Genomic DNA, 27,282 nt, shown 5'->3' with positions numbered 1-27,282 from the left:
GGAAACTTATTTACTGGTGCCATTAAAAGAAGTATGAAGACAGCTGGAAAGCTGTGAAACTGGAATGTGCCTGCTCTGTGGCATGTGCCATCATCAGGGACAGAATCCGAAGACTTACATTTTCCTAGAAATAGGAAGAGAATAAAATTCCCTCAACTGCCAGCACGAGCTGTGATCCAGTTGAGGTGAGTGAGGCTCACTCCTCCAGTGCTCTTGGCTGTGCCATGTGGTCAAGGTCCTGTCTGGGAAACTCTAGAGCTGGGATTTCTGAACATAATCAGAATCCAATATGCTCACAGGCCCACATGGGATGATACCAGTTGACCTCAGATTGAAGCACTGAGAGGCCTTGGGCTCTTTTTTGTCAGAAGGGGTAAAGGAAAGATTGTAACTTTACCAGAGGAGGACTTTCAGGAACACATGTGCCATGAGGGCCAGCAATCACAAGAAAGCCATCTTTATGAGTGTGGAGTGTGTCAAAGTGGGTGAGAAGCTCCTTCCAACCCTTGAGAATGGAAGACTAAGGAACAGGAATGCGCCAGCTCCTGTGGTATGTTCTAAGACTCCCCAGTCACGGTGTCTGACTGCAGAGACATGGCCTGTCCCCTGTCCACACTGCCTGTAAAAACAGAACTCCAGGGAAGACTGTCATTAAGGTTCTAGATCACACAGATTCTACAACAAAATAGCAAAGAGTTCCTTATCTTACCTTCCTCCTTCCCATGCCAATCAATTGATGCATTTGTCTGAAATTTGGTGTTTCTCTTCATTTCTTTTGAATTTTTTCTTTTTCTTTTCAATTTTTAAAAAGACTTGTCTCCTTATTTTCTGAGTATGTGCATTTTCTTGAGTGTGTGTATGTGTACCATGTACATGCAGTGCCCACGGAGGCCAGAAGAGAGTGTTGGATTCCCTGGAACTGGAGTTAGAGGTTGTGAGCCACTCATCCTGGGTGCTGGGAACTGAACTTAGGTCCTCTGAAAGAGCAACAAGCACTCTTAACTGCCGAGCCACCTGTGTGTGTGCACGTGCGTGCGTGCGTGCGTGCATGTGTGCGTGCGTGTGTGTGTGTGTGTGTGTGTTTGTGCAGGTAAGCAAAGAGTCCTTGGAGGTCAGACAAGGGAGAGCATTGGATGCCCTGGAGTAGAGTCGCAGGCAGTTGTGAGGCACCTGATGAGTGTTGGGAACCAAACTCAGGTCCTCTGGAAGTGCAGTAAACATTGTCAACTACTGAACCCTGTCCAGCTCCTACCTTCCCCTTTGAATGCCATATAATTGTGAGATTATCTTTGTGGAGCACCTGGCTATGAAGTGAACAGCACTCTGTGTCTGAGAGGCTGTGAAGCTGCTCTGGGGAAGTGTCCATGCAGACTTCAGGGAGCGTGTGTGGCCTTGTTGAAGGAGGTGTGTCACTGGAGGCCAGTTTTGAGATTTCAAAAGCCCAGGCCAGGTTAGCTCTTTCTCTTTGTCTCATGCTTTTGCATCAGGTATGAGTTTGCAGTGCTCCATCGCCATGCCTGCCTGCCTGACGTCATGTTCCTCACCATGATGGTTACGGACTCATCCTCTGAAATTGCAAAGCCCAGTGAATGCTTTCTTCTATAAGTTGTCTTGATCATGAAATCTTATCATGAAAAAGCAACTAAGACACTGGTAAAATAAATTTTACAACAAAAAGACAAGTCAGTGAAGGACTGGAGAAATGGATCACCAGTTAAGAGTAAGTGCTTCTCTTGAAGACTGGATTTCATTTTCCTGCCTCTGGCCTCCTCAGGTACCTTCACTAATATGTACAAGCTCATACACAGACGTATATACATAATTGAAAGTGAAAATTAAATAAAAAGACTTTTACTGTGTTTCGGGAGATACTAAAACAAAACAAAACAAAAACAACAACAACAACAAAAAAAACCAACAGCAAGTTCCTGCACTACACCAGGCACTGGCAGGCCACATGACACTTGTGGGGTTTTCTCATCTTGGCAGACTCTCTGGCCTGGTGGTTCCTAAAATGTCTCCACCCAATTCACTAAGTTCCCACTGGCAGGTCGCTACCATGCCAGCCTCATGCTTCAAAACCCCCACGGCCTTTGTGGTGCATATCAGCCAAACCCACACTTTGCCTTTCTCTTTGGAACCCAGTCGAGTCTTCGAGATAAGAAAAATACCACACAAACTTAGTTCAGAAACAATGGTAACTCAATCTCTGGGCACAACAACTAGAATCCTACTCTTGTAACCCATATTAAATCTAATTCCTCTGGTGGCGAATCCTGGAGGATCTACCATGAAACTGGGAGACCCAGCGTAAGACTCTTGTCAGCCTCATTTTACCAGAGACCCCCTAAGTGAACCATGTGGAGACACGAATCAATGCAAAAAGCAAGAGGAATTTTATTGATCCAATGTAGGGCCATCCTACACCGCAGGTGGAGTGGCGACCCTGGGCAGCCTGTTTGGCCAGTTTTTATAGTTTTTAGGGCAGCGGCCATTAGGCACAATGTGATTGGCAGAACAGTGTGACTTTTTAAATTGATTAGTCTTAAGGGAAAGAGGTGGCAGGGACTTCCCTTGTCTGCAGGTGGCAAGGGTTGGTCCATCCTTTGGAATGTGTCTAAGTGCTCTGGGCCTTCCCACTCGCAGGTGGGTTCCCTCCTCTGTGCCCTGAGGAATGTTAATCAGCTTCTCCCTTGGTGGGGGACAAATGTTCCAAATTTCCTCTTCACTAGCAGCTACAACTTGCCCTTTTGATATCCCCCCCCCCAATCTCTCCTCTTCCTCTCATGCCCTATCCAACCTGGAAGTCCCTCCTGCTCGCCCAGTGATTGGCTCCTGTATTCATTAGGAGATTGGTTCCCAAAGAAGTCACTGACTCACTCCTTGTCTGCAGCCCCTCCCAGGAGAGTGGAAATTAACATCAAAATGTAGGCAAACACAGAGCCATTCACAACATTACTGGTAAAATTAATGCACAGATAGTCCTATTGTTTAAAGAAACATAAATTGACCTTATAGCTTGTGACATATAATTTTTGTGATTGTTGGATAAAAACAGGAGTTAGGACTAGCTCTGTTATAATTATATATGGGATGAGATTAATAATGGCCTTTTATTTCTCTCCTGCGTTAAAATGGCAGGTATAAAGTATGAGTTTGCTGGATTAGTCTTACATAAATAAGCTTGCTTCCAAAGTAGTGTGTATGTGTGTTTGGTACTGGGTATCAAACCCAGGGTCTCACTTATGTTAATACAAGCTTTTCTACTGAGCTAAACCCCAAGCCCAACTCTTTGTGTCTTATTGTTGCTGTTGCTATTCTTCAAGATAGCATATTGCTATGCTGCCTGGGCTGGCAAGAATTCAGGGTCCTCCTACCTCAGCTTTTCTCGATATGCAGCTCTGGCAGGCCAGAGACTTGCCCTGTCTCAGGCTTGTCAATTCACCTGCCTCTGTCTTCTGAGTACTTAGATTACAGGCATGTACCTCCACATGTGACTTTATACTTTTGAGTAAAGACTTTATTCAACTTTGTAGCCGAACATTGGAAAAACTCTCAAAATGATAATAAATACATCCATCCACTTAAAAAACAGTTTCATTGTATATATTCATTGTATGTATGTTGCATAAGGGCATTTTCATACTTTTTTTTACATTAAGTATATTCCTTCCTTTACTGTGGCCTCATTTCTCCCCCCTTATTAATCTCTTCTCTTCCCCTAGACAGTTTTGCTGCTACTCTCATGTCATAAAAGATAATATCTTTATGTACTTATATGTTATTAACAGATCAGTTAATATCATAAATGATTTTATGATCTATATAAAACCTAGGGACCATGTGTGAGAGAAAACACATGATATTTGCTTTCCTGGAACTGCCTGAATTCCATTAATATGATTATCTCCAGATGCATCCATTTGCAAATGTAAACCATGTCGCTAACAAGTAATTTTATTTTTACTTATTGTTTAAAAATACATTGCCTATCTATTCCATATTTTCCTTAATTCACAACACTGTTGTTAGTCACCTTGTCTGGTTCTGTAGCTTAACTATTGTAATTAGTACACCAAGTCTCTCCGTGATAGGTTGACTTGGAGTCAGGAGTGGAATTGCTGGGTCACATACTGACTATTTATAAAAATTAAGTTTTCTTATTCATGTTTTTAAAAAATGCATCCTACGGAACCAAAGCGGTTATATGGTTGTATTATGGTAACATTAATCCTCAACAGACTAATACTCAATGGGAAAGATCGAGCGCTCAGAGTGATAATGATGATCTTGCAAAGCTATCTAAGGGGCACGGTCTTAACAAAACTAGGGCGCGTGAATCCCTTTAGTCTGGGAAGAGAATTAAAGTTCACATTATAAGACAAACTTACGAAGTGTACTTGTAAGAATACTTGTATAATGGAAGAACCCTCGGTTTTGCGTGGGGAAACATTTTACGAATCGGACTCAAAATCCTACACTACAAATCCAGGGAAACAATAGGAAATAAAAATACAAATCGTTGTTTGGGTACATAAACATCAACTTGTAAACCGATCCTATCCCCTCGGGAAGAAGGTCCCGCGTACCAACGCTAACAGACCCTTCTAGCTTCCCGTCGTTTCCTTTTTCCGTCTTGGCCCCGCCCACCTTCGGCTCAGCGTTTCCGGCTTAGCCCGGAACTAAAGCGCTTCTGCTTGGTTCTCCTTAGTTCTCCGGTCCCCTGGCTCCTCCGAGGCAGTCACCAGGAGGGTCTCCGAGCTCACGGCCACACGGCCTGGGCGGGGTCGGCTTCGTCCCTTAGCTCGCAATCCCGGTCGCCGACTTCGGGGCGACATGGCCGGGGCCCGCTGCGGTCGTCGGAGCGTGAGGCAGCCTCTCGCAGCCCGCGCGCTCCTGTGGCCCCTGGGCCAGCGGGCACCGGTGTCGTCTTAAGCAGCCCCTCCGCACCCGGGGACCCCGCGCTCACGGCCGCATGGCCTCCGAGGCGCCTTCGCCGCCGCCCGCCTCCCCCGAGCCGGAGCTGGCGCAGCTAAGGAGGAAGGTGGAGAAGTTGGAGCGCGAGCTGCGGAGCTGCAGGAGGCAGGTGCGGGAGGTCGAGAAGCTGCTGCACCACACGGAGCGGCTGTACCGGAACGCCGAGAGCAATAACCAGGAACTCCGCACGCAGGTGCGCGGTCTGCCGCAGCCGGGCTTGTCTATGGACTCTTTGAAGTCATTAAAGCCCAGAGCTGTTCAAAATCCGGAGTACCTTTGGAGCCAGTTGAACAGTGCCAGCCAGTTGGTTTGGACAGTTGTCTCAGGGCAGGCGAGAATGAACTTCAGCATGGACCACATGGTCTTGATCTGTCCTACTGGCAATGGGCGCATTTATTTTTTTTGGGGGGGTGGTGGCTCACGTTTGAGTATTTTCTTTATTGTTTGTTTGTTTTGTTCTTTGGTTGGTTGGGTTTTTATTGTTGTTTTGGTTGATGCGAAGTCTAAAGTCTCCAGTTTGGGCCTTGAACTTGCTGTGTAACGGAGGATGACCTTGAAGTTCAGCTTTTGATCTATGTCTCCACTTCCCAAGTGCTGAGGTTGTGGGCTTGCATTTCTCTCTCCCAACCCGACTTGGGATTCTCAATTCAGAATTTCACTCCGTAGGTCAGCTTTTCATCTTAGATCTTAGGATGTAGCCCCGGTTTAACTCCGACTGATGGCAATCCCATCTGAGCCTCCTAGGCTGGGATTTCAGGCAGGAGCCAGCACCCATCCATCCCCTTTTGAGTTTGCTTAAAGCTGAACTTAGAATCCCATTTCCTATATTGAGTGTCCCTGTTGTTTATAAAGTCTGGGTGATAATAGCCTCTGGCAATGAATTTGAAAAGCAGGAACACGGTTTAGTTTTACACACTCTTGAACATACTCTGTGTATAAGGTGATCTCAGTTTTTGTCTTGGGTTCACTTGTTGAAAGGCATACCTGCCTTTCTTACAGATACTAGAAGTGTGTTTCATTTTCATAATCTGTAGTAAGGACAAATCCTTGACAGTAATGCTTAAAAAATCTATATATTCTTACCTTGTTCATTGAACAGTTGCATATTATCCTAACAAGTTATTTCCAGACACTTAATTTTAACCTAATGTTTTCTCCATAATTTAGTGTTTTATAAAACTACATCTCGAGGCCAAACACTGAAATGTCATCAGACTTTGCCATCCTATTCTTTACATAGAGTGTGTGTATAATGTGTGAGTGGTGTATTCATACCTGTGTGCACGTGGAGGCCAGGGAGTGACAGCAGGTGTCCTCTGTTCTACCTTATTCTTTTGACAAGATGTCTTTCTTAACCACGACCTGACATTTCTTGGCTAGTCTGGCTGCCCGCAGTCCTCAGTGATCTCCTGTCTCTACCACCCACAGTTCTAGGGTTACAGATGTGCTAGAGACCAAGCCAGCTTTTTCTGTGGGTGCTGGGATCCAAACTGAGGTCTGTATGGGATGAACTGCAACTGCTCTTAACCAGCAAGCCCCCCCCCCCTTTTTCCCTCCTCCCAGTCCTGGACATACTGTTCTTAAATGAGCTCAGAAAAGAACTGCTGGGTTGAAATGATTTCTGTACCCATTGTTTAGAGTTATATTTCTGGTCTAGGAATTTGAGGCTTGTGAGTGGGCAATGTAGAAAGACCTGTTTAAAAAGAGAAAGAAAGAAAGGAAGAGAAAGGAAGAAAGAGAAAATGGAAGCCAATGGTAGAGTGAGTGCTTGTATGTAGAAGGCCCTGAGTTGGACCCAACACCTCCCTACCCCAATATAATAATAATAATAATAATAATAATGATAATAATAATCCCCAACACTTCCTTCCCTCAGTATTATAATAATTACAACAACAATAGTAGGAATAGTAATATTAATAGTAATAATAATTAATAATGTAACAACAACAACAATAATAAATCCAAAGTAGAAGTCTTATATCTTGCTGATAGTTATAATTACCTTCTAGTCAACATTCCCTCCTGGGACAGTAAAGTTGGTCCCAAGTCTTTGAATACGTTTCTTTTGGAGCAGTAAATAAAGGGTAACCTAACAGCCATCATATATGCTGGTTCTCGGATTAACAAACCCATTAGAAGTTACTTTGTTTAAGACATTTCATGTGTAACATTGGCATCAGGACAACTATTTTGTAAGGTGATTGTGTAGATTAAGATGTTACTCAAAGTTCCTGTATGAGTGTGGATGCTAAGTGTTCCAGTTCGTGGCAGTGGTAGCGTCGGAGGCAGGCAGCACCAGGGCAAGGTAGCGATGAACCTGAGAGCTTGTGCCCCCTCAACATTCTCTCTAATTAGTTTTCCTGTCTCTGGTCCTGGTAGTAAGAGAGATCTCCCAGTCCATAAAGTCCTAGATAAACCTGTATGTAACCACTCCCTGCCCATTCTGTGTTGAAGCTTACTGGTCATTAAGTACGCTGACTGAGATCCTGTCAGACAGGAGGTGCACGGATCGAGGCGGTTCTCACTCATGACATGTGCTGCACAGCATCTTTTAGGGGGCTTCAGTGCGCAAAGTACACAGAGGAGAGCTGCCACCTCTGCCGAGTTCTTGTTCCAGTCTGCTGAAGTTAGTTAGTGATAAGAGCAAAGACAAAGTACATACAGCATTTAAATATATCTGAGGGGATAACTGAGGCTCTGAGTACTGGTAGGAAATTCAGTTCAGATGGGAACTTATAGTTTTAAATTGTAGCAAGAACTGTTGGCCTTGGAGGCTATGAGAATAAACCTTTTATTTTTGTCCAAGGTAAGGGTGGAACTTGCCTGTATTTGAACTGTCTTTAGTTGGGCTTTACTTTCTGTGGTGCTGGGGACTGAGCCTAGGACTTCATTATTATTGGGCATGTCCACCACTGAGTTCCATCCCTAGATTTTTAAGGGATGATTTGAACGGTTTGCCTCCCTCCCTCCCTCCCTCCCTCCTTCCCTCCCTCCCTCCCTCCCCTCCATCCCTCCTTCCCTTCTTTCCTTCTTTCCTTCCTTTGGCAGGGTCTCACTGTGTAGCCCTGTCTAGCTTTGAGCTCAGCCATCCAGCTGTTGGAATGAAGGTGTTCACCACTATCCCCAGCAGTGATTTGAGTCTTTACCTTGGAGTATGACAATACTGTGTGTTACAGTGGCGTGCGTGGTTAGTCTTATCTGGGAGGCTGAAGCCAGAGGATTATTTGAGCTTGTGAGTTCATGATCAGCTTGCAGAATACTGAGATCTATGTTAGAAGGAAGGAATGACCTGGAGAAAAATGGAGGTCAGCCTTAACTTGTGACTTGTTGTAGAGATGCTGAAAAAGGAACCAGCTGCTTTGGGTACAGGTCTAAAAGTTCTACTAAGATAAGTGCCCTGTAATGTTCTGAGGATAGTAGAGTGTTGTGTAGTATTGAATTGCTTTATAGCTTATTTTTTTTCTAACGCTTTGTTTCCTTTCAGGTAGAAGAACTTAGTAAGATACTCCATTGTGGGAAAAATGAAGATAATCAAAAGTCTGATGTAGAAGTACAGACAGAGAACCATGCTCCTTGGTCAATTTCAGGTATTCTGTGTCTAGTACGGGTGCACTAGTACCCTCAGAACATTTATGACACACGGAGGTGTGATATTATCTCAGTATTCTGAGAAAATAATACAGACTAAATATGTAACTATGAAGAATCTGATAATACAGATTTCTTTCTATGTCACTCTTTTGTCAATTTATGGGTGGCAAAATAGAAATGTATTAAATTTCTTTAATGCTTGTGTATGTTTTCAGTGCTGCACTAAGTATTCTGTTCTTGTTGCTTGAGTCAGGTTCTCAGGATGGAGATAAAGGTAGCCTGGAACTTGCTGGGTACCCCAGGTTGGCTTCATTCAGTCTTGTGCCTCAGGCTCTTCAGTGCTAGGAAAATCCTCTCCCATAGACCCCCATACTGATTATACTGAGTAATTCTGTCAATAAGCCTTCTATTCCCCCACCCTCCACCCTTCTTTAATCTGCCTTGACCCTGTGGCCAGATTTAATGGGTGCAGTTTTGTGTTTGCTATTTGGATTTTGCAACTAAGAATTAAACTTTTTCCGTATACTCACCAGCTGTTTGTTTGTTTTATCAACAGATTATTACTATCAGATGTATTATAATGATGACAGTCTTCCCAGTAAAGAGACGGAACTGTCTGCACAACAGAGTCAATATGTTCAAGCTTCTACTCTTAATTCTAAAGACGAGTCACAAATGGACACTGATAGTTATGCTGGTACTGATGCAACAGACTGTGTTAGCCATAGACAGGAGGATCACGTCACCTCGGATTCACAGGTAATAAAGGCTAATAACCGTGAAACAGGGTCTAGGGATTCTGGAGAGAGAGAGGATTCCTTGATCTGCTCCGTGCATGCGTGAGTTATAAGTAGTTGTAAATGAGGTATAAAATGTGTGGCGGTGTGCAGAGCACCAGTCTTGTTTTGTCTTTTGAAATAGAGTTTTGCTTTGTTGCTCAGGTTGGCCTTGTTCCCTGAGTTCACGTGTCCTACCTCAGCGTCCTGTGTACCTAAGAGTATTGTATCGATACACTCAGCTGTGGGTGCTAAAAAACAGAAGTGGGAATGAATGTATTTATAGTTGTGATGATTTTCCTGTTAGTAATTATATGAACTAAAGGAGTATATTTAACTCAGCCCATGAACCTCGGAGCTCAGTGCGGTGACCCAGGAGGTAAAAGGTGCTTGTTCCACAAGCCTGTACCTTGAGTTCAATTCCTATCTGGCACCTCCATAAAGGTAGAAGCAGAGAACCAAGTGCACACGGTTTTCTCTGTCCCGTGTGTGGATGGTGGCACTCAGTGTTACAGTCACACATGATGGTAAGGCTTTATGGGGCTTTGGGCACAGGAACAGTGTAGTCTTACATGTTTACACCCTTTGTTACTTTGACATGGGGTACCCTTTGTTGCCCACACTGGTCTTGAATTCTCAGGCACAAACTGTCCTCCCACCTGCCTATATTGAGCAATTAGATCATCTGTTTTAGCGATACTTCACAGTCTATATTTCATGGTTGCTTCCTTGTATTAGCACACATTTAACTTTGAATACTGTTATCATCTTACTTTTTAGGTTCTTTAAAAGTCAGACAAGATTCTGAGGATAAATGCAGCTCTGTGGTACAGCACTGGCTGCACATGTCTAGGCTTCTGTTTTATCCTCAGGGGGGGAAAAACAATTCAGGGCAAAAGTTAAATTGGAAAACACTTGAAAATATTTTTTTAAATGTTTCTGATGATAATTAATGGCCATGTGTTTCTATTACAAACTGGAAACAAACTGAAACAACACCTCAGTCCATGTGGTTTCGGATCCCCTGGGATCCAGCTTAGCTGATGGTGTGTGTCACCTGGGACATGTCTCTGCAGGAGAGTGCCTCTGCATTAGCAGAAGGCTCAGCGCTGGAAGGGTCCTCACTCGCCGAGAGCCTGAGAGCTGCAGCGGAAGCTGCTGTGTCGCAGACTGGCTTTACCTACGACGAGAACACGGGCTTGTATTATGACCACAGCACTGGTTTCTATTATGATTCTGTAAGTGTCTCAGACCCTCGTAATACTGCACTCATGGGTTTTCAGCTGCCTCATAGCAAAAGGTAAGAGAAGGAAGCTTCTTACCTCATAGCTGAGGTAAGAGAAGGAAGACTTGGCAGCTTTAAAATTGGACTTGAGGGTCGGCAAGTAGGCAGCCATCCCTGAAGCTCACTCTTCCCACGCTCTTGTCTGTTAATGGTGATGTCTGTTGGACTTGTAACATTTTGTTGACTATAAATGGAGTTATCCTCCATTTCAAGTATTTGATTTTTAGTGTTTCAGTCTCCTTACTCAAGTTTTCCTTCTTGTTTTGAACTTTTGCCTCCAATTTTCTAACAAGAAAAAAGGAATAGAAAATTAATAAACATAGTTGTTTACCAGCTTCTTACACCTGATCCCCAACCCCAGTTTCTTTAGTTTATCATTAAACGTTAAAAGTCAAGTGTTTTGTAGTGTCACGAGGTTTGGGCATCCAGAGCCAAGACACTGTGGCTTTCCTGTGCAGTTTTTCATCCACACCTTAGTGTTCATGCCTTCGAAAGCGTTTACTTCATTTCTTTTTAATGTGGTCAGTTGAACCATATGAAATTGCCGTTTCACATAAAGTAAAACGCCGTATATACTGGCAGTTTCTTTGATGCAATTAAGATTAAATTTTTCTCACTGTGGAAAGCACAGCAGACATTAATGTTTTATTTATTTTTTTTTAAAGTATTTTCTCTATTTCTCTAATTCATCTGAAAATACAATAGTTGTTAAAACAAACATGCCCACTATCTTTGGATATATTTGGTTTTCATTTTGTTTCTTTTTCTCTTTTGTTTCATTATACATGACTAAAACTTCCTGTCTTTACTTTGGAAGGAGAACCAACTGTATTATGACCCTTCCACCGGGATTTATTACTACTGCGATGTGGACAGCGGTCGGTACCAGTTTCACTCGCGAGTAGATTTGCAGCCTTACCAGACCTCGAGCACAAAACCCAACAGACAGCGAGGACTGAAGAAGAGAAGAAAGGAGCCAGGTGTTTGTGTAGCAAATGAAGAAAGGGTAATGCTTTCTTATTTTTTAAATTTTACAGTATTTTAGTTTAAGCCACAAATTGTATGAATGTAAATATCATTCTGTATCTTTAAATTTAAATATATTTAGTAAGGTTTCATATTCTATAACTAAGAAAGGTTCAGGTGAAATGAATGGTTTTTCTTTTTACAAATTCAGTCATTAGAAGTAAAATTTGAAGGAAGTATTTATTTAGGATATATAAAGCATCTTACAATGTATAATTCAGAAAAAACATCCAGACAACATCCAGACATTGATTAATAAATTGGTTATTATAGTTCACAAAAGAAAAATAATTTATATATTAGGGCAAACAGACTCAACTTTCTTAATCAAGTAGTTTCTCACTTATTAAATTGCAAACTTAAAAATGCATTCCTGGTAAATATGGAGTGGAGTACATACTATGAATGAAAGGGTATTTGTTGTTGTTGTTGTTCTTGTTTGTTTATTGTTGCTGGGTGGCAGTGGTGGCACACACCTTTGATCCCAGCACTCTGGAGGCAGAGGCAGGTGGATCTCTGAGTCAAGGCCAGCCTGGTCTACAGAGTGAGTTCCAGGACAGCCAGGGCTACATAGAGAAACCCTGTCTTGTCTTGAAAAAAAAAGAAAGAAAGAAAAGGTACATTGTTTATGTCTGTAGATATAAATTTTGTAACTGTGTGTGCACATGTATGTTTGTGCATGCATGCATGGGTGTGCAGGTGCACATGGAGGCCAGATAAAAGTGGCAGATCTCTGGAGCTGGAGTTAGAATTGGTTGTGAGTGGATGTGGGTGCTGGGAAGGAGCATGGGTCCAGCTCAGGCACTCATAACTGCCTGGCCATCGGTTCAGCCTGGGGTTTTTTGTTGTTTTTTGGGGTTTTTTGTTTTGTTTTTTTGTTTTTTGTTTTTTGTTTTTTTGGAAAAAGATTGGCTATCAATAATCACAAGGTTTTTTGTTTGCACTAGGTAGAGAATCTCATTTATAGTAATTTATATTCAAAAAATTAAAAATGAAAGATGATTTATTTGCTTAATTAACACAGCCATAGGCATAAGAAATGGGGGGGGGGGGATGAGGTCCTGGAATGTACTACAGTATTTGAGAGCTTATGTTACACGTGCAACGCCTTGGGTTTGACTGCTAGCATTTCATAGTTAAGAACATGATAACATGTACAGGAAAAGGAATTTAGATATGAAGATCAAAGGCAATTTTACAATCACTTAGGATGCCACGCTGATTAAAATGTTATCAATGCTCTTATTGCTGCTCCCTGAGTGGCTGAGGTTGGTGACATGTGAGGAGGTTGCTTGCTGCACTCTCATTGCTTGAACTGTGGCAACTATTTGGTACGTTAGAAATTTTATGTCATGGTTTTTTCTTTTCTTTTTTTTTGGTTTTTTGAGACAGGGTTTCTCTGTGTAGCCCTGGCTGTCCTGGAACTCACTCTGTAGACCAGGCTGGCCTCGAACTCAGAAAAAATCCGCCTGCCTCTGCCTCCCAAGTGCTGGGATTAAAGGCGTGCACCGCCACCACCACTCGGTGGTTTTTTCTTTTTAACCCAAAGAAATTTACTTAAAAGTAATAAATCCTACTATCAACACTTGTAATTAAGAGTCTGTACTTTCTATTCTCACTGTGTTTTCATTTTAGTGATAATACCTAAATGAACAGAAACATATGTTAGTGAACTTCTAAAAGTAAACTTTGGGAGCCGGGCATTTATGGGGCACACCTTTCATCTCAGCCCTCAGGAAGCAGAGACAGGTGGAATTTGAGGTCAGCCTGGTCTACAGAGTGAGTTCTAGGACAGCCAGCACTACACAGAGAAACCATCTTGAAAATAAAAATAAAACTTTCGATTTGTTCCTATTAGAAGCTCTCTTCCTAGCAGTAAGAAGAGTCTGAGAGGCAACTGTGAAGCTGAGTGATTAGAGAAAGCACACTAATTTCCTTCCTTCATAAGATCCTTTTGAGCCTCAGTATTTACAGTTGAGGCTATGAGAAGGAAGGCAGCATGTCCTAGGGATTGGGAGAAACGTGTGTGTGTGTGTGTGTGTGTGTGTGTGTGTGTGTGTGTGTGTTTTATTGTCTATGTACAAGTGCCCTTTCTTGTCCTTCTGGGTGTTTATCTAACAGCTTACCCCAGGAATCCCTTATCAGAAGTGCCCTGACAGTTTGAGTCAGTTTCTTTCTGTTGTCCAGCAGTAATGATGATACAGAGGAGACTCTTCTGGGGACATGCTTTTTAAACAGTGTGTGCATAGCGTGCTAGATGCTGTTGATCTAAGTTACATAACCGTAAAGCTCATAGCTTTTTAGCTCCTTGCCCTTGTTCTTGCCCTTGGTGAGTTTGTATTGTATATAGTTTTTCACACTGAATGTTCAGCTTGTCTCCAAACTCAATTTATGCTGCTATTAAAAATATGGTGTCATATTTTGTGAAATTACATGAGAACTCTCTTCACTATATGTACGTGGCAGAAAGAAAATTGAGAGTGTTACATCCTGAAGGGAAGGAACAGTGGCTTTGCTTCTTGCCGGTTTCCATGATACTAATATATTGTCTGTTGTACAGAATGGGGCCTGTACTTAGTGGCTGTATTACCTTCATGTGGATTGGAGATTGAACCCAAGACCTTGTTCATACCCCTAGTCCATGTATTCTAATCTTTGAAAGTCATCATGAGAGTAAACTTGTATTATGACCACAAGAAGAATGTGACGCATATGCTCATTGGCTTGATTTAATCATGCATTCTGTGCAGAGCTTGAAGTCTGCTTAGTAAAAATGCATACGTTTAATTTGGTAATTAAAATAGTTTGTTCGCTTTTCAGAAAGCATGCCAAAAAATTAATAATACAAGGCTTACGGTAGACAGGCTGAGTTTTTAGACTTAAAGACATATAAATAAAACCTTTGTAGTTTAAACTTTAAACTTCTGTGCATTTTCAGACTAACTCTAACATGTTCACTTTGGGCAAAACATCAATTTTGATACATTGATTATATTTAGATCTTTAAATTCATGTAATCCTTTAAAATATTTCTATGTTTTGTGTGCATTGTCTTATTTAAAAACTCAAATGTTTAGAATTGATACATTGTCTAGTTTCACACTAGTCAGGATAGGAGCCATAAGCTACATACGGCTGTGGACGGAAGCGAAGGTCCTGTGTGTGGTATGTGAGGATATCCTGGATGTGTATGAATCTGAAGTCTTAGGATGAAAGTGAATACACAGGCGGGGGTGGGGGACACCTTTAATCCCCAGCAATCGGGAGGCAGTAGCAGGTAGATCTCTGTGAATTTGATCCTGGTCTACAGAGTGAGATCCAGGTCAGCCAGAGCTAAAACTGAAGCCCTGTTTTGAAAAACCTAAAGAAAAACAGAAAGCAAGAAAGAAAACCAAAAGTGAATAAATATTTTTATTTAAGTTTTTAAATTTAACTACTAGAAAATTTGAAAGTATAAACAAGAGGGTTTTTTTTATATAGCTTTCTTACAGAGCAGGGAACAGGTATGTTGGCCTGGGCTGGGAATGTGGGGCCTTGAGAGTAGATGGAGGGGCACACTGGGCTGTGGAGTGCCTCCCACTGGATAGTGATCCCATGTGATGCTGTGCTGGGTGTCAACAGTGAATGCCACATCCTAAGAGCGATGGTGTCATGACGCAGGACATGTGGGGTCCTGTCCTGTCCCTGTCCTGTATCCTAAATCCGTGAGACTTTATGTAGTGTTGTAAAATGCTGACATCACTTACTTCCCTGCTTCCTCTTTCTAGGATTTGAGTTCAGAAGATCAGAAAGGCTACAGTGTAGAACATATAAACTGCAGTGAGGATGAACATTCTGGAAATGTGAAAAAGAAGGCCAGAATAGACACTTCTCACAAAAGTAGTCCCTTACAGCTCACTGTGGCAGTTAGTGGAGACACTGTGGAGTCTCCTGGAGATGACAACTCAGCTTCATCTAAGGATGACAGAGTCAGAGAGAGTGAGAGCGAGCCAGAAGAAGGTGAGATCACAGACTCTCAGAGTGAGAAGAGTTCTGATGGAGACAGTAGCAGTGGGGACAGGGAGTCCTCAGAAGAATCCGACGATGAAGGTAAGGAAGGAAAACTCTGCTCGGAAGGGAGCAGAGCCGGAGAGGCAGACCAAGGGCACACCACTTCTTTGATGGCATTGAGAATTGTGACAGGGATCCCTTGTCAGATTTTAGGAGTTGAGCCATGAGAGAGCGACTTGCATTGACCTGCAGTGTATTGAGTAGCTTCCACTGAACGTAGCACTGCACTCTAAATTCTAACTAAGGCTTTGCTGTCATGCTCTGCTTCTGCAACTGAAGAAAAGTCAATTGCTGTTAAAGGCGTAGCTTATGAAAGAAGTCACTTGCATAGGTATTTTGGTCATTCTAACTTTTTTACTTCCTATAAAGATGCAAAACACAATATTTTGTAACAATAGTAAGCAAATTTGTTCTTTTCTCAATAGAAAGTTCTCTTATTTTTAAAAAGTAGACTAAAATTTTATGACTTAAAATAATTTAAAAATGTGTTCAGGATATTTTTCAACTAAAAATGTTAAATCTGGCCGGGCAGTGGTGGCACACGCCTTTAATTAATCCCAGCACTTGGGAGGCAGAGGCAGGCAGATTTCCGAGTTCGAGGCCAGCCTGGTCTACAGAGTGAGTTCCAGAACAGCCAGGGCTATACAGAGAAACTCTGTCTCAAAAAACCAAAAAAAGAAAGAAGGAAGGAAAGAAGGAAGGAAGGAAGGAAAGAAAGAAATGTTAAATCTGTTGTGTACTTTATGTTGGCTACTGAAGGGACGCTAGCCACCTCTGGCCTAAGGGGTGTGGCCTGCATCATCAATGCCAAGGCTGAAGCTCTGCTGTATGGCAATGGAGGGGCAGGGCTGGCTGCACCACAGCACAGCAGCTGGCAGGCACACACAGGGTTAAATAGAACATGAAGTGGCCAAGGCTTATAGTAGCACCTGGAAAAGGTCAGAGTGCAGGAGTCACACTTAGGGCTTAGAGCAGACGGGAGAAGGCAGAGGCACAGTCAGGCGCCAGAGTTTTTGGGTGCTAACGCACACCATTAATACCAAGTTTTCAGGTTGGGGAGAGCATTTCCATCACATGTGGAGGCTGGCTGGCCAAAGTCAAGAGACGGGGCATCCCCGTATCTCTAGAGAGGCCCAAAATAAAAATAACTGCCTGAGACAGAAGGTTGTCACCCAGGGTCCATCACCAAGAGAAACCCCAGTAGGCCCAAGTAATCCGGGACCTGTTGACAGGGTTTTCAGACAGTAAGAGCAGACACTGGATTTTGGCAGTATAGCCAAAAGGGAAAGAGGAAAGCTTGGCCGAAACACCAAACTGAAGAGAGTGTGCGCGTCAGACATCAGGAAGGGAGGGAGTTTAGGGAGGCTCATCAGCTGCTGGTGTGTGGAGAGCCAGCCTCTGAAGGTCCGCTGTGTGAGATCTGGGCACAGGCACATAGATCTGAAGACCAAATCTGAGCTGCAGCATGAGTAATGAAGGGGCTCTGGCCGTCTCGAGGGTGGCCAGCATGGCTCTCGTGGGCCCTGCCCTTCTCCTGAATTTCTTAGATTTCATTCCTAAAGCTAGCCACCAAAGTTTGTTCCTGTATTTGGTCACTTCTTCCTCCTGAGGCTGACCATCAAGGTCCGGCTGTCAGAATAGTGAAGTCCAGAAGTGAGAGGCTCCCTGTGACTCACCTACGTTACATGCCAATTAAAATGAAACACCTCGTCCTAACACGGGCTTTTCTTTCTACCTTTATAAACTCATTTGCCTCTGGGCCATGTCTGTCTTCTTTCTTCCAGAGGCAGTCCTTTGTCCCCTCTCTGGGACCAATATCCCTGCCCCCTCTCGTTCATTCTCCCCCCCGACCGCCATGTCCTCTTCTCTTCTCCCTTGTCCCCTGTCTTTGTCTCTTATTCCTTGTCCTTTGTTTCTCTGGGGCGAAAAAATCTCCTTTGTGCTGAGAACTTGGTCTCCTAGTTATCTGTGTGAAAAATTAATTTTCATAGAACTTTAAGTTAATATTTATGTACCTCTTACCTTGGTAGATGAGGACAAAATTTGGCCCCCTTGTATTCGGGTGATTGTCATTAGATCTCCAGTGCTGCAGATGGGCTCGCTGTTCATCATCACAGCTGTGAGCCCAGCCACCATTGGGAGGTAAGGCGTGTTGCTGTATCTGAGGGGCTCTCACTTGTCTGGGGAAGGTGGAGGAGCAGTATTGTAGTTACGTATATTAGTAATGTGAAGCAGTGTTCTAGAAACAAAAAGGCTAAAGCAACATCTTTATCCAAAGAAAGCACAATTTAACAAGAAAGATGATGTAAACAAATACTATGTAGAAGCATGTGAACTCTAGAGTGTCAGTAAGGGTCATCCACAGCTGGGGGACTGCTGGTGCATCGAGTAAAGCATATGTGCCCTGTCACTGTCACTGCTGTGTTTCTGTGTTCCCAAATTACCGACTCACTTTCCTTACTGTTGCAGAGAAAAGGACATGGAGCACGCGGTGCGGATCCCTGAAGCCGCTGTCAGTAAGGTGAGGCCTCCACTCTGCACTGCAGCCCTAGGAGAGAAAAGGGTGTGCAACTGTCCTTGCCTGTGTCCCAGTGTCTGGCCCAGGCAGAGGCAGGAGAACTGAGAGTTTGGGAACAGTCCTGACTACACAGTGAGTTCCAAACTAGCTTGGGCTACACAACAGTTCCTCTATAAAACCAGAGCAAACAAAAAGGAAACGTGGGATCGTTTTAGCAGAAAACGTAAGACTTTCTGTTGAATAGGAGGGCTAATGGCGTGGTAATAGTGATGACAGCAGTGCCTCTTCGTTTCTTTCAGAGTTTGACAAAAAGTCCTTTTCACAGTTTGAAAATTATGGGACTTTTGGGTTTGGGTTTGGGTTTGGTTTAAGACAGGGTCTCTGGAAGCTAGCCCAGGCTAGCCTCCAACTCACTAAGTAGCAGGGTCGGCCTAAAGCTCCCAATCTTCCTACACCTACTTTCTAAGTGCTATATAGGCATGGGCCGTTCATGCTTGGCAAGGATTTTTGTCACGTTTTGTTTTGTGACAGGGTCTTCCTCTCCTTGTTCCCAGGCTGTTAAGTACTCCGGGCTCAGGCTCCTGAATAGTAGGAATATAGGTGTATATCAGCTGACTGACTCATTCTGTCTTGTTTACACGTCTGAAGCATAAGTTACAAAACATAGATTTATTTAACTTGAATAGTAAAATAGTATCCAATCACTCTCTTACTCTCTTGCCTCTAGCTTCTCTCTGTCCCCTTGCCCTTCCCCCTTCCCTTCCCCCTCTCTCCACATGGTCATGGCCGGTCTCTACTTCTCTCCTCTCTCTCTCTCCTCTTTTTCCACCATCTTCTCCCGTTTCTCTCCCCACCTTTGCCCTCTGCCCTGAATAAACCCCCTCCCCTTTGGAAAAAAAATAGTATCCAATCAACACATTTATCAACTGAAGTAAATAGGCTATGTTTTGTGGCAAATTCAAAAAATAAATCCAACACTGATTCATAAGCACTTGCTTTCAATCTAAATGTTTTGCCATTCATGAATAATCTAGCCTTTTCTACCTCAGGATTTCTCAAATTTTCAGTGGCTTTGTGTTGTAGCAATAAAACGTTGAGTTTTTAAAAGAAACAGAACTGTAGCTTTAAAATTGCAGAGAAAGGCTGCGCTTCTGAGCTCTCCATGCTGTGTGTTTGGAGCTGTTTGACTATCCTTCCGTCACTATTGAGATCTGAACCCAGAGCTCTGTGAGGAGGGGCCAGGCATCTATGCCTCTGCCTCCCTGCTTGTTTTTATTTAATGGAGTGATATGAACCCACAGAGACTTTCTATGATTTTTGTCTTTAAGAATGGAATTGAATCTAGCCTGGTCTATAGAGTGAGTCTCAGGGCAGCCAGAGCTACACAGAGAAACCCCATGTTGAAATAACAAACAAACAATATGTGTTTTTATTGGAATCTGTTTCTATTATCAGGAAAGTCTTCCCAACACTGTTTGAAGCAGGGACTCCTCCTACCCTGTTTACTTACATAGTTCTTTCAAAGAAAGCCCAGCCTGTAATGTTAGCAGTAGAGAACTTCTCTCCCCGTCTCAGCTAGGCTAAAATGCAGAGAAGCCTGTTTCTGGCTTTGGTTTGGTTTGGTGTCTAGTGCCATTGTCTAGTAATTGGATGATCTAGGAAGCGTCAGGCTGATAGCACGCACTGCACACTCCCAGGCAGATAAAGTCAGGGTGTTGATTTTAAAAGCCTTCAGTTTACCATGAAAGAAAACAGAAACAAATACTTGAGCATTGAACAGGAGGCTTTATGAGGTTTTAAAAAGACAGTAAAATTTACACATAGCTAATTTTGACTAAGTTTTAAGCTTGTGTGTCAAGCAAATTAAAAAGGCAGGCAGTGGCCATCACAAAGCTATGACAGATGTATGTTGGGTTTGTACAACTATATTTTCTCCAACTCCACTGCAATGTCAGTAGATCAGTAGGTCAAAGGTGCAGTCAGTTCACCATAGAGACAGTGTCCTGGCTCACACATGAGAAGTCACTGGAGTCACATGCAATGCAGATGTGAAGGCAAGACGGAATTTTTATTCACATACTTATTAAAAAATTGTTCCTATTGAGAGCTCGGTTTAGAAGAGCTTTTTGGAATAAGATTTGGCAGTGTGAAAACATTTGTAGTCATCTAAAACTTTTATAATGTTACTCTAGACAGTGTGACTACAGAAAGTAGCCGGTAGAGGAGCCCAGGTGGCTAGTAACTAGTGAGCGCAGGGCTCAGGGCTGGAGACAGTCAGTTAGGGGTCTCAGGCCTCTGGCCTTTTAGGCATCTGGACAGATCCATACAGAGGATCTGTACACATACACATAGTTAAAAATAATAAAGGAAACCGCTGTTAAAAAGATTTTCAGTAGAAATCAGAAACTCAAATCAATGGTAAAACTTTATTACACATTTCTAGATTAATAGAAAATTTAAATTCTGACAATAACTAAGTTTGGTTAAGAGTGTTTAAAGTAACAAGATTCTCATAGACAATGGGGATATATCTAGTTTGGAAGACAATATGACAGTATTTAGTTTAAGATTTGAAGTTTGCATATAGGGGCAACTGAAAGCGAGATGGTTTGTCAAGGTAGAGTGCCTGAGTGTGATCCCTAGGAACTACACGGTAGGAGGCGAGAACCAGCTCCTACAGGTTGTCCTTTGACCTCCATACATACACCCTGGCACACCCATACCCCAAAATGCCCAATGTACACCCAGTGTACCCCGTGTACACACACACAGAATAAATGAACATTTTAAATTTAAATAAAATTTACATATATGGTAATTTGACAATTCCATCTCTTAAGTATATCTCTCAGAGAAATAGTTGGTTTGTATACAGATACTGTATATACAAGAAGGCTTATAACAATTTTTTTTTAATTAAAAAAATGTGTATATGGGTGTTGTGCTTGTATGTATGTCTGTGTACCATTTGGGTGCCTCATGCACACAGAGGCCAGAAGAAAATGATGGCGTACTTGGACCTGGAGCTACAGATGGTTATAAGCCTCTGTGTGGATGAACTGCCGTGTGGGTGCTGGGGATCAAACTCTGGTCCTCTGGAAAAACAGCCACTGCTCTTAACCACTGAACCATCTCTCCAGCCTGACCATAGCAAAATCTTAAAGATAATAACAGCCTAGAAAGCCTAGATGTCCAGCAAGCCTTGACTGTGGGGTTTATTCACATAATAATAGGTGAATGAAGTATAGTTGTACCCACTGCTTGGACAAACTGTATGGCATAAGCTAAGCCTGTGAAGCAGAGCTGCACGGTTGATGAATACCATGTACTGTTCTCTGCAGTAAGGGAAGGGTCAGTCCTATGTTTTAAACATCTGGAGAACTTGCTTCCTCAAGAATTTCTTGAGTGTTTCAAGTTAGTATGTATTGAGAATTTGTAATGATTTTAAATAGGCAGTGATAGTACTTATATTTGGAAAAAAAATCAACTTGTATGTACAGTATAATCTTACTTAGGTTTTAAAAGTAGAAGAGGCAGGATATATACATCATATATTTCATCATAGCTAAAGGTGGAAGCATAGGAAATATAGCTTCTATATTTCTATCAGAGACTTATAATCATTTGTATTACAAACATTAAGAAAAATGAGGTGAAACGAGAAGAGACTAATATCTACACCATTGTATAATGGTGAAGTTAGTTGGGTTGAAAACGTGAGTTCTTTGTAATTGCTTGGTTGCTTTCCTTTAAGTTCCATGCAGAAGTTTATTTCGACCATGACTTGCAAAGCTATGTTCTTGTGGATCAGGGCAGCCAGAATGGTACCATTGTCAACGGGAAACAGATTCTTCAGGTGAGTTACTGTGTTGTCCCCTGCATTTCCGTCTGAGCTTAGGTCCTAGTCACTACAGATACCATTTGGTTTAGATCAGAGTTCAAGCACAAATTTATAACTTGGTTGGAATTTTCCAGAAAGGACTAGAAAATATATTTAGTAGATACTGGTGTGTTGAGTTTTGACTTTTAATTGTATCTGTATGTCGGGGTCCAGCCTCGACACAGGATCGGAGTTCTCAACTGAAAGCAGGGATGTCTGGAAGGCTCATAATAAATACATACACAGACTATTTTTTTCGTTACAAGCTGTCAGGCAATTTTCCAAGGCTTAAAGTTTCTCTTCTCTCTCTCACTCTGCTCTCTTCCTCTCTCGCTCGTTCACTTGCAGCTTGAGGCTTCACACACTCTGCATTCTCCTGCGCACTCTGCTTTTCTCCTGTGTGCTTTTCTTTTCTTCAACTCCCTCACTCCTACACACCTCTGTGCGTTCCCCTCTCTCGAACATCCCACACCTCACACACACCACATGCACTCTCCTTTCACTCGCACACACACTCTCCATGCACACCTCACATCCTCTCCTCACTCACTCTTCACACGCTCTCCTCACATTCTCTCTACATTCACCCCACATGCTCTTTCATTTGACCTTTTGCTCGCTCTCTCTCTCCCTCCCTAGCCTTTCTCTTGCCCCTGTCTTTTATTGATGCTCCAAAAGCAGGTAGAAAAAAAGACATTGTATAATCATTGCCAAATCAAATTCAAAAGAATAGCAACATCCCACAAAAAAATTAAGAATTACAATTGTTCCCCAAAATTTCAAGCTTCCCCATTCCCAGGCCTGTAGCCAAAATAATAATAATTGCAAACTTATTATTATTTAAACTTTAACTTTTGACTTACTATACTTCAGAACTCAAAGAGGTCAGCTACATAAATTTTCTTGTGAAGCTCTAATGATAAATGATAAATTATCTAATGATAATTTATCTAATGATAAATGGGCAAAGCTGCCAGACAGTTGCCAAAAAGAATCAAGTTAACCCTTCACTCAGTAGTTCCCCTAGCTTTCTGCTTCTGCACATTGCACACAATGTCTCTCAAGTCCCAGTGTTTTGATTTAGTTTTACTGTGTAAGATTTTATATATTCTATTCTTGCTGATCCAGAAACCACCCTTAAATGTTGTGCAAAACTTATTTCATAACGTCAATAGTTTTTTTTTTTTTCCTTTCTCGGGGTCCCAATGTTGGTTCTATTTCTTTTTCTAATAATTTCTTCAAACTTTCTTTGCAAGTCAAGCATTAATCTGGAACTACCATTGTGCAGTTATTGCATTGTTTCCAAGATGAGAACACACAGCATGCACCTGGGCCATTAGGACTGTGCTGTGCTGTGCCCCTTGCCTCAATTTTTAATTGTTTAAGACTCATTACATCAAGGAACACCTAATTTCACAGAATTCACAGGAGCAGAAGGAGAAAGAAGTAGGAAAGTCAGATAGAATAGAATAGTTATGCACACTAAGGCCAACTGAAAAGCAGTCACGCACAGATGAAATCTATACAGCCATTGTCCAGGGCTAAGGTTAGGAGAATGGGAACAACTGTTTGTTACAAAGAGCTGCTGTGGGCTACTGAGATGTCTCCATCCCAGCCTGCTGTGGCGATCCCTTGTTTCAGATGGCGGGTCCCCTAGAGGGATGTATCTCCTGCCTCTCAGGGTCTCAGACGCCATTTTTCTTTCTTTCTTTTCTTTTTTTTTTTTTTTTTTTAACAAGGCCTACTGCAGGCAGTCCTTGTCATGGTATGCTGTCCCCAGCATCTGTATTGCTACTTTTAGGTGTGACTGTATCATAGAGCTTATTTAGCTGTTTGTGTGTGTGTGACCTCTGCATGTGGAGGAGAGCTTCATGGATGAAGTCACGTCTCCCTGCTGATCCATTTCACTGGCCCAGGACTGAGTAGTCATAGAAGCAGCTTTGGTGGCCCTATTTTTTCTTGTGTGCTCTGTGACTCTAGCCCAGTTTCTTCCTGTATGACAAGCAGATGCTGTCACTCTGACACACTAGTAGACAGCCCCAACCTGCCCCTTTTTTGTCCTAATAAAAATAATGCTAAACTAAGAATTTTTGTGAAAACTAGAGCACCCTGACCCAGCAACTTAGGAAAGGCAGAGTCGTCCGTCCTGATGGAGCAGGTCCCTGTGAAGCGGGTAGTTACAGTATGTTGGACTTCAGGAAGCAAGGGAGACAACACTAGCACGAAGCTCAGTGTCTCCCGGTTGTGACGTCTAGGACCCCAGCCCATGGCACGGGGCCACCCACAGTTCAAGTGGATTGTGTCACCTCAGTTACCCTTATCTAGATGGTCCCTCACCGGCATGCCCAGAGGTCACCTTGAACTACAGATACTCCCCCAGTGTGCTCAGAGGCCATAAGTGGTTCTAGAGCCTGTCATGTTGATAATGTAAACCACCAGGGAGGCCTTATGCTTTAAAAATGAAAGAAAGAAATTATAAGAAAAGCCGAGAGGTAGCTCAGTGGTTAAGAGTATTTACCGTGGTATCATTAGGATCAGAGTTCTGGTCCCAGGACCCATGTAACGACTTATGCATCCCCCCCACACACTCTCTCTCACACGCATACACACATATGTGTGCGCATGAGCGCACACAGAGCAAATTTCTTTTAAAGGAGGAAGAAAGGCAATCACTTCTTAACATACAACTTTCCTCTGATTATGGTTTTGCTAATAGATTGAAGTCCAGAGTGGACGGGTGGTAAGAAAATTGGTCGGTAAGAAATAAGATCAAAATTATAAGTAGCTTTTCTGGAATACTGTAAAGGGTCATGGGTGGAGAGCGGAGTTTGGTTCGTGGTAAGTGTGTGTTCTTGCGCTGAGCTGCTGTCGAGACCCTGGCCGTAATTTTCAAGGTCTGTCCATCAAGTGTAGAAGTATGCATCTCCTTTGCTGAACTTTTCTCTACTGTAGGCATAATGTAACCATGTGGCTGTTTTGTATTTCTGTTTCATTAAAAATTTCTCTTCTAGCCAAAAACTAAATGCGATCCTTACGTCCTTGAGCACGGCGACGAAGTGAAGATCGGGGAGACTGTGCTGTCCTTCCACATTCACCCCGGCAGCGAGACGTGCGACGGCTGTGAGCCGGGCCAGGTCCGAGCTCACCTCCGCCTCGACAGGAGAGAGGAGCCTCTAGGTATGTGAGCAGCCCGTGCCGTGAGACTGAGGCTGCACGCCTGATGCTAGCACTGAGTGTTAAGGTGGAGCAGCGGCCTGCCCCCGTCCCTGAGCCCCACCTCCCACCTTCACGTCTCACTCGTTTGAGTGGAGCGGCCTGTGTCTACTCGGCGGGTTGTAGACGACGTGCATTGCATGTGTGCTCAGCGTGTTACACCGCAGGGCTAAACGGACACAGTTGTTGTCCACACGTTCAGCCCTCCTCTAGTCAAACTCCTTTGTCGAGATTGTTTGTTTGTACGTTGACTTTCAAAACAGCGGGTTTCCAGAAGGGCTTTTCACAGCCCTTAGTTCTGGTTAACCCAACTCCCCACATAAATGTTTAGCCCCGTATTACATAAGCTCGACTTTCCCTCCCCGTCTGCTGGGCTCATCCTGCCTTCCAGGTCCTGCAGAAACTCCAGGTTCAGTGCACCAGCTTACATTTTTCACACAGCATATTTGAAATGTGAGAATATGACATTTTGTCTTTCTGGACCTGGGTTAGATATCTCAGCATAATACTTTCCACTTGCTGATGGATAATGATAATGTGGTTTATAAACATACAGTGGGATCTTATCCTACTATCATGAAAAATGAGATTATGAAATTTGCAGGAAAATGGTTTGAACTGGTTAATATACTAAGATAAACTATTTTTTTTAGTAAGTATTAATTTTCTGTAAAGTCTGTCATTTTCAAACTCAGTTTTTCCTTTTAGTTGGTCCAGCATTAAGTAAGGAGGAAAAAGAGTTAGAAAGAAGAAAAGCACTAAAGAAAATACGAGTGAAGTATGGCTTGCAGGTAAGGGTGCTAAATATTCTCTCATTTAGTCAGTGTACTAAGCATGCTATATATAAAATTAAGTTCTGTTTACCATGATTACTTATGTAGTTTCTATAGTTCAGGTTTTTATAACTTAACTGCTGAAGTTGGAGTTGAAAATACAGTACGCATGTGGGCCTGAGTTCAGGTGCCAGCACTCATCTGAAAGCCAGTGTGCTGTGCGTGTGTACCCACACTCCAGATGGGGTAGGAGCATCCCTGGATCTTGCTAGCTGGCCAGTCCGTTTGACTCAGTGAACCCCCCTCAGAAGCTACACGTATGTAGACAGTTCTGGTTTCCAGAAACACATTCATTAAGATACTGAAGGGGAAGAAGCTGCTGCAGGGACAGGTGCATAACTGTATGGGTGTGAGTCTGGAGGTAGACCTGTGTATCTACATACAGGAAGCTTCATTTTTAAAGCGATGCAGTGTGATGGGGAAAAGCACCTGTCCCTGGCCCCCAGCAAATGGTGCTAGAGTGATTGGCTGGCTGCGTGCAAAGAGCAGACTCCAAAGAATGGACAGAGAGTGTTGGTCCGTGTTGTATGCCGTGCACAAAAGTGACCTGAAAATGTGTTATTGATGTAATTGTAGAAATGTAAAACATGTATTTGCAAGATAGAGGCACTTGCTGCCAAGATGGAGGTTCTAAGTTTGATTCCCAGGCCCCACATGGTGTAAGGAAAGGTCTGACTCTCACAACTTGTCCTCTGACCTCCATGGGTGGATTGGCACATGTGTACATACGGATACATGCAGAATGACTAAGAACATCTTGAAAGTGTAAAACCAACAACCTTCAAGCTTGTAGAAACAGTTCCCTGTCAGAACTAGTTATTGAATTCAGGGCCTCTGGTGTGCTATCAAGGGTTCTTTCCCTGAGCCCAGGAAATCTTTCTGAAAGAGAAAAAGACTAGGTTACTAGGTGTGATGGTGCACCCCTTTACTCATAGCACACGGGAGGCAGAGGCAAGCTGATCTCTGAGGTCAAGGCCAGCCTGAGACCAGGTGGTATTCTTGGAAGGAAAAATAATTCATATAGTGAGTTCCAGGACAGTCAAGGATACATAGCAAGATCTTGTCTCCAAAAATCAGACAGACAGAGAGAGAGAGAGAGAGAGAGAGAGAGAGAGAGAGAGAGAGAGAGA

The 27,282-nt window shown here is 42.9% G+C and overlaps 1 protein-coding gene across 1 annotated transcript in view; it reads left to right on the top strand.

The window, feature by feature from the left end:
• Positions 1–4,975: 4,975 nt before the first annotated feature.
• The window catches only part of Aggf1 (angiogenic factor with G-patch and FHA domains 1), a 28,961-nt gene continuing 6,654 nt past the window's right edge, over positions 4,976–27,282 (top strand). The window contains exons 1-11 of the mRNA XM_028760168.1: positions 4,976–5,170; positions 8,465–8,567; positions 9,128–9,330; positions 10,424–10,585; positions 11,450–11,638; positions 15,426–15,747; positions 17,739–17,850; positions 18,178–18,229; positions 21,981–22,082; positions 25,118–25,283; positions 26,028–26,110. Coding sequence (XP_028616001.1) covers positions 4,976–5,170; positions 8,465–8,567; positions 9,128–9,330; positions 10,424–10,585; positions 11,450–11,638; positions 15,426–15,747; positions 17,739–17,850; positions 18,178–18,229; positions 21,981–22,082; positions 25,118–25,283; positions 26,028–26,110 — 1,689 coding nt within the window. The remainder of the gene's footprint in view (positions 5,171–8,464; positions 8,568–9,127; positions 9,331–10,423; positions 10,586–11,449; positions 11,639–15,425; positions 15,748–17,738; positions 17,851–18,177; positions 18,230–21,980; positions 22,083–25,117; positions 25,284–26,027; positions 26,111–27,282) is intronic.

This window comes from Grammomys surdaster, unplaced genomic scaffold, assembly GCF_004785775.1.
Source record: "Grammomys surdaster isolate TR1022 unplaced genomic scaffold, NIH_TR_1.0 126391, whole genome shotgun sequence".
Lineage (NCBI taxonomy): Eukaryota > Metazoa > Chordata > Mammalia > Rodentia > Muridae > Grammomys > Grammomys surdaster.
This window is presented reverse-complemented; position numbering and strand designations above follow the sequence as displayed.